The 7,836-nt window shown below is 42.9% G+C and overlaps 1 protein-coding gene across 1 annotated transcript; it reads left to right on the plus strand.

Moving 5' to 3' along the window:
* Window positions 1–216: 216 nt before the first annotated feature.
* On the plus strand, window positions 217–7,346 carry LOC145413994 (uncharacterized). Its single transcript, XM_080283565.1, has 3 exons — window positions 217–314; window positions 6,647–6,888; window positions 6,949–7,346. Exons 1-3 carry the CDS (start codon window positions 217–219, stop codon window positions 7,344–7,346), a joined length of 738 nt encoding a protein of 245 aa, XP_080139691.1.
* The last annotated feature ends 490 nt before the right edge of the window (window positions 7,347–7,836 follow it).

Here is a 7,836-nt window from a genome sequence, read left to right on the forward strand (position 1 = left end):
ATTTCTCATCGCTATTTTGTACATTTACCTTTTCTAATTTTGATTAAAATATTGTATATTTTACAATTTTTTTCCCTAAAATCGTCTTCCCTTCCTCTTCTCTCCCTTTTTCTCTCTTAGGCCTCTCCACCCTTCTCTTCCCTTCCCTTCTTCTCCCTCTCCTCCCTACTCCTGCTATGGGGGTTCCTGCTGGCCTGCTGTGACGTGTGCTGTGGGATGAAGAAGTACGCCCCTGACGCTGTGATCCCCCTGCAACTCTCCACCTTCGACGGCTACAACTACGGCTTGGAGTTCGGGCCCCATGGAATCAACAGGTGAGGATGGGGAAGACTGGAGAAGACAGGGATGAGGGATGTAGGGGCAATGAAAGGATTGAAGGTGAGAGACATGTGAGTGATGAAAGATTGAAAAGACTGAAGCGAGAGATGGGTGATGGAGAAAGAATGATAAATCAGAAGTGAAAAGTGGGAGACAGGTGAAAAGAGGGAAAGTGGATTACAAGTGAAGGAAAATGAAAGTGAAGAAAAATGTCCTACAGTTTAACCATTTGTTTACGATGATTTCTTCTTTTAATATATACTACTGTTGTCTCTGGACATTTATATTCAGCTTAGGAAACACCTCTAATATCAAAGGGGTTAATGAAGGCAATATTTAACCGGATTATATTTAGAGAGTCTCTCCCAATCTGAATCATCTGGTGAAGGGAAGAAGAAGATGCAAAAGTTGTCAGTATACTCTTGAGGTTTAAAGAAAAAAAAAGCGCATATGAAAAGCCTAGAAAAGGAACTCAAGGTGCCAGAAGAATTAAATAGGAGGGAGAGAGTACGTGAGGAGTGAGATGGATGTATGAGATAAGAGAATCCAGTTCGGGAAGGGCGGACTTGGCACTGGGCAGGTAGGTATGGGGGAAGGGATCGTAAAAATGACGGGATGGGCGAGGGGAAAGGTAAAAGGGAGAGAAAGGGGGACGCCATCTCCCTTATTACTGTCAGGAGGGACATGAAAGGGAGTTAGGTAAAAGGGTGCACGATGTCCGATTGCACTGAGGGGAGGGAACATTATCTGTGGTATAGCTAATGAAAGAGCGAGATACAGTAGCTTGGTAACTAGGCAGGTAGCTGTAATTAAAGTTAAGAGGTCAGTTAAGAGGAATACTACAGTAATGTGTGGGGAGAGAAAAAATCTGAGAAAGGAAAATTAGTAAAGCGGAAGGGAAAGTGGAGTCATGATGATGATAATGATGACGATAATGATGATAACCAAAAATAAAATATAAATGGTGTACATAAAAGTGGAGAGTGGTAAATGAGTACGGAGAAAAAAATGGCTATCAGTATCCAGTATCATTAAAATAAAGAAAGGCAAGTGAGAGAAAAATTATGATGAAACTGAAACAAACGCAAGCAGCACAATTGCAGCCATGGTTGAAGAGGGAAGGGGCCAGAGAGCAGGAAATTGTGGTTAAGGAAAAAGGAAAGGAGGGAACGGCAGCAAAAGGGAAAGAATATAATGTAAACACGAGTATGAGCAAAGGAAAAGAGTAAGGATAATGGCAGAGGAAGGAGTTATGAATAGGGATTTGGTTGTCGAAATAAAAAAATAAAAAGGAATAAATGGATATAAGACATCAAGGTGTGCAAGGAATATAGGGGAGGGGCGAGGCAAGAGTGTTCAAGTGAGGAAAGCGAGAGAATAAAAGTGACGATAGGAAGAAAAGGAGGTGAGAAAGTTTTTTTTTATTTTATTTTTTCATGAACATTTGATTAGAAGGAGGATATGGATATCGAGAAGAGAGAGGCGTTAGAAAGAGAGAGGGATTAAAGAACTGTGAACAGGGGAACGAGAGGAAAACGACAAAGAAACTGCAAGAAAACAGTTAAGTTGAAAAAGGGCAAGGGATTTTAAGGAGGAGTGGTGTTAAAGAGAGAGAGAGAGAGAGAGAGAGGGGGGGTGGAGGGAAAGGTTTAAGAGAGCAATAAGTCAGAGAAAGAGGAAAAAAACGGGTTAAGGAGGAAAGGCTTGAGAATGAAAGGAGATAAAATAATGAATGGAAGAGACAGCGCAAGCGGAACGGATTCTGAGAAAGCACTTGGCGAAGAGAAAGGAAAAGACAGGTGAGGATGGTGGGCAGAGGAAGAGGAAAGGGGACAGCGAGGAGGATGCTTCAGAGGGAGACAGAGGGGACTGAATACTGAATGGGAGAGAAAGGGAAAGGGTGTTTTAAGAGACCGTTTGGCAAGGAGAAAGGAAATGATAGCTGAAGTAAGGGGGAAGGGAAAGGGGAAAGGGAGGTTTTAAGAGAGCACTTGGCTAGAAAAGGAAGCGATAATTGATGAAAGGGGGTGTGAGGGAGGGAAAGGGGGAATATGAGAGGGAAGGGAAAGGCACGAGAATGGGCACAGTAGCCATTAACGGGTCAACAAAACCAGTTCTAAATTGCTACCGGTCCACACGTCATGGCAACTCCCGCGCCCCGACCCTATATCTCAAAAAAGCAGGGAGAAAAAAGGGAATGCCGAACTCTTCCACAATTACATTTCTAGAAAGTTTTAATGAATGGCGTGACGGTAAAGGAAATGGCAAAAAAGAGCCTGAGTGTAAATTGATGCTTGGCTTGTTTGGGGTAATCTCGGTCGTTCGTGAGAGTTAGGAATGTATAGACGTATGATTCTGGCGACGACGCCCCTTGAACTGGTTTGCTAAAGTGGTTGGCGGGAAGTGAGAGCTCCTTTGGGTGATGCAATTTGTATTTATTGTGACGGGATTTTACATTTGGACTCTCAGCTCCTTTACGTTACACGAACTGCCTGATGTTGTTTTTGTTGGTGTTGTATTGAAAAAGTGGTTGTTGGGTGGCGCTGGGTGGAGAGGAAGGGGAATGGGAGTTCCTTTACGATTTTAGTTGCTTTGTATTTATGATAGCGTTAAATCTGAGCTATTTATTTTACTGCCTTGGTTCATTGGGAATATTCATGTCTGGGTTATTTTGCCTCAGTTATTTTGATTAAGATGAAATTTTAGAAGCTGCATTTGTAAGGAAAATTATGGTGACTTTGCTACCATAATTATTGAGGTATGCAAATCTTGTGCTCTTTATATCAAGCCTGAAGATAAAATTAGGAGAGTTTAAGCAGTAGTACTGAGATTGCCTAATAGGTTAACTCTGAGTACTTGCAAAAGAAGAAACAAACGAACAGTTGCTGAATACTGCTGCACGAAAAAATCGCTTGACTTTGGCTGCTTAATGGCGCCTTGAGAGTAGAACTAAGCGCCTCATTACTGGCTAATAAAATATACAGTAAAAACGGGCTAACGACCCTTATCGTTATACAGGGCTTTACGTCAGTAGTTGTACCTTCGTATTAGCTTCTTTTCTCTTATTCATTTTTGTGCTTGTTCTTTCTATTAATATATCTTGTGTATCATGTTTTTACACCATGCTTCTTTGACTTAAATTCGTTTAATGCAATATGATTTCATTTACTTTGACATAATTATATATACTGTATATATATATATATATATATATATATATATATATATATATATATATATATATATATATATATATATATATATATATATATATATATTAACAAGGGTACCTGGCATTGCCGAGCCAAAAAGGCGAACACTCGAATCCTATTTGTTCTAGTGCAGTCTTTCCTTCTATTCCAGAATGACCATATACCTTTTATGTTTTTGAGGAGGGATTATAAGAGGTCCAAGAACTTTCTATTTCAGTTTTCGCAGACTAACACACAGTATTTGTGCGCACATGTTTTTTATTACCGGTGACCTCAAATGGCCCCGGTCAACCTCGCATAGCTTAGGTCCTAACTGGAGGTCATGTGCGTCTCCATGCCAAAAATTGGGCTGCTGGGTCCAGTCGTTAGAGTTTGTGTTACATGTGATCTCAAATGACTTCAGACGCGTGACCTCAAATGACCTCGGAGGTTAACCTCACATAGCCAATATCCGAACTGGAGATCATGTGAGTCTCCATGCCAACAATTGGGCTGTAGGGGTACCCGGCGTTGCCCGGGCCAAAAAGGCGAACACTCTACCGATGACCTCAGATGACCCAGATCTGAATTTTGACCCCCTAAAACCATCTATGGATCACCCTGTTTCAGAATATATATGAGTCTAGGGGTCTCTGACCCTTGGTTTGGACGTGATTGAAGGACAAATCAACCAGCCAACCAACAAACAAACAACGCGCCTCTTTTATATATATATATATATATATATATATATATATATATATATATATATATATATATATATATATATATCTGTTATGCGAACACATACCTTCTTTATCTTGTTAACTAATTCTACTATTTTTAGAATATTGCTGGTTAGTACCACTATTACTGGTTAGTACCTCATGGCCATATTCCCTCAAATATTATCACACTATGTCCTTTAGAGATTTAGATTCAATTTACTCTTCCCATAGTGTCCATCACACCATGGTAGTTTCCCTACCGTTTTTTCTTTTTTATTCCTTTTTCTACCATTCCTTCCTCCTTATTTCATTTTCCCTTTTTACTGCGTGTCAGATAATTCTTTGTGCAGCCGGAGGCGAAAAGTGTGGTAGTGTGAAGTGTAACAATATGATGAGTAGCAGTTCGAGAAGTGGTAGCGCTGTGTACCACTGTGAGGTGTGACCGTGAGGTGTGGCAGTGAGATGCGACTGTGAGGCTTGACGGTGTGAAGCGTGACTTAGATGTAGCAATGTTAGGTGTGACAGTGTGAAGTGCGGATGTGATGATTGGCTGTGAAATGTTGTAGTGTGATGTGTGAATGAAAGGTGTGACAGTGTAAGCAAGGCAATGTGATGTGTGGCAGTTACAGGCGTGACTGTGAGGCATCACAGTGTGAGATGTGAGTGAGATTAGGCGTGACAAGCAAGTGTGGCAATGTGAACTGTGGTAGTGTTTTTCTTTTTTTTAATTTGAGATTTGGCAGTGTGAGCCGTGTGCAGTATGAACTGTGTCGGTGTTTGGTGTGTGACAATAAAGTGTGGCAGTGAGAGGGATGACTAAGAGTTGTGGCACTGTGAGTGGTGGCAGTACCCTATATGTTGTGTACTCTGGGCGAGTGAGATGTGACAGTGTGATGTGTGACTGTGAGGTGTGGCAGTGTGAGATGTGACAGTGTAGGATGTGGTAGTATGAGGCGGGGTGGTGTGAGGTGTGGTGGTGTGAGGTGTGGTGGTGTGAGGTGTGGTGGTGTGAGGTGTGGTGGTGTGAGGTGTGCCAGTGTGAGGTGTGCCAGTGTGAGGTGTGACTGTAAAGTATTGCAGTGTAAGGTGCGAATGTGATGTGTGGCACTGTGAGGTGTGACAGTTTAAGTTGTGGGGATGTGAGATGTGGCGATGTGTGGTGTTGTGTGAGTTGTGACTAATTTGTGGTAATGAGGTGTGGCAGTGTGAGGGATGACTGAGGTGTGGCAGTGTGAGGGATGACTGAGGTGTGGCAGTGTGAGGGATGACTGAGGTGTGGCAGTGTGAGGGGTGACTGAGGTGTGGCAGTGTGAGGGATGACTGAGGTGTGGCAGTGTGAAGGGTGACTGAGGTGTGGCAGTGTGAGGGATGACTGAGGTGTGGCAGTGTGAGGAGGGAAGACTGAGGTGTGGCAGTGTGAGGGAAGACTGAGGTGTGGCGGTATGAGGGATGACTGAGGTGTGGCAGTGTGAAGGGTGACTGAGGTGTGGCAGTGTGAGGGATGACTGAGGTGTGGCAGTGTGAGGAGGGAAGACTGAGGTGTGGCAGTGTGAGGGAAGACTGAGGTGTGGCGGTATGAGAGATGACTGAGGTGTGGCGGTATGAGGGATGACTGAGGTATGGCAGTGTGAGGGATGACTGAGGTTGCAGTGTGAGAGATCACTTTGGTGTGGCAGTGTGAGGTATGACTGAGGTGTGGCAGTTGAGTTATGGCAGTGTGGGGTGTGGCAGTATGAGATGAAGTGGTGTGAGGTGTAGCAAATTGACGTATGGCAGTGTAAGGTGTGGTAATGTCTTCTAACGCACAGGACCTTTGCTAACACCTTGCATAACCCAATCAAAGTTCACATCATTCTCCCACAGAGTCTACATCATCTTTTATATTGTCTATACTCTTATTCATGGTCTGCTCTTATTCATCTCACTCTCCCATCTCTACCTATTTCTGCATCATTCTCATCAAGTATCTTCTGCTGTCGTTATATCATTTCCTTTTATCATCATCTGCCACATTTTCTACAGTCTCTTACTGTTTTACCTCTTTCTCCTGATTCCATTCCACACATACCGACAATTTCCACTTCTCCGTCTTCTTTTGCTGTTTCTACATCACTCTTTTCTGTTCATTTATCATCAGTCGTAATATCTACTGTATGTTGTCTGCTATATTTCAGCTATCTGTCCCGTTCATTTTCTTATACCAATTTAGAATAATCTCCTTTTAGTATCGCATCATTTACTACATTACCTACATTATTATTCTTGTTTCACTCCCGTCTTTCTTTTCCATCTCATCTTTGCAGGTTTCTCATTTGTTCCGTCTCGCCGTCCTCACATCATTTCCATCATCATCATCGCCATCTCAGTGTCTAATAATGTTTCTCTCCTTTTTTCATCCCACCCCGGCAGCTTCCACTACTCCCTGCCTACCAGTTCGCGTTCGGAGCATCGGACCACTTCGAACGAGGTGACGGGGGAGTACGCCTTCGTGGCTCCTGAGGGAGACGAGTTTCATTTTCGCTACCAGGCTGGAAAACAGGGATTCCAGGTCCAGAGTAACGCCCTGCCCATCGCCCCAGAGGATACGGAGGAGGTAAAGAGGGCCAAGGAGGAGTTTTTTGAAGCATATCGGAAGGCGCTTGAGATGGCGGGTTCGGATGAAGATTCGGATTCATCATCTTCAGAGGAGGATGGGGCGTATGGAGATTCAGATTCTAGTGAGGAGAGTGGTGAGGATTCCGATGAGGAGGGGGAAGATTCAGACGAGGGGGAAGAGGAGGACTCCGAGGAGGGAGAGGAAGGCTCAGAGGAGGAAGAAGAAGAACAAGAGGAGGAGGGGGGAGAGGAGGAGGAGGAGGAAGAGGAAAGTGAAGGCAGAGAGGAAGAGGAAGGTGAAGGCGGAGTGGAAGGGGAAGGTGAAGAGGAAGAGGAGGAGGAGGGAGAAGACACAGGTGAAGGGGAAGAAGAGAATAAGGGCGAGGAAGAAGGTGGAAAATCCCTTGTCAGACAGAAGAAGAAAATAATGTTCAAAAACATTGTCAGGGATATTGGCTTCGGTCAGAAAATAGCTCGACCCTACCCATACAGCTTTGGCCAATGGAATAAGTAGCTAGCCAATGATCTCCTATGTTGTGAATGGTTACCTTTGGTTAAAAAGACTCATTTCCTTTACCCAGAATAAGTCATTCCCAGTCCCAGCAATACATATCATATCCTCACTCTGCTCTTCCTTCATGGAAAAAAAATAACTTTTTTTTTTTCAACACATCGTACAACTTCATTAGATATTTTTAAATATTTCACAGGGGTTCATATACCCTGGCTTAGTCATATTTTCCTTGCATCATTCCCTTCCATTTACTTTGTCATCTTTGGCTTCGGAAAGAGCATTTGCCTTTGCTGTAAACGAACCATTTGACTCAGAAGGGAAGTCTACACTTCTATAAAAGATCTTGTTGATTTAATCAGAAAATTAGTTTTTATCAAAATTATTATATCAGTTCGAAGTAACTACAGTTATTCAAACTATATGCTGAAATAAGGCAATATTCTAAATTTTCTTAAAATTAACTACTAAATACTTCGTTCACTGAAATGAT

The sequence above is a fragment of the Coenobita brevimanus genome, chromosome 98 (assembly GCF_032717465.1).
Source record: "Coenobita brevimanus isolate Jiangsu-jjx chromosome 98, ASM3271746v2, whole genome shotgun sequence".
NCBI lineage: Eukaryota > Metazoa > Arthropoda > Malacostraca > Decapoda > Coenobitidae > Coenobita > Coenobita brevimanus.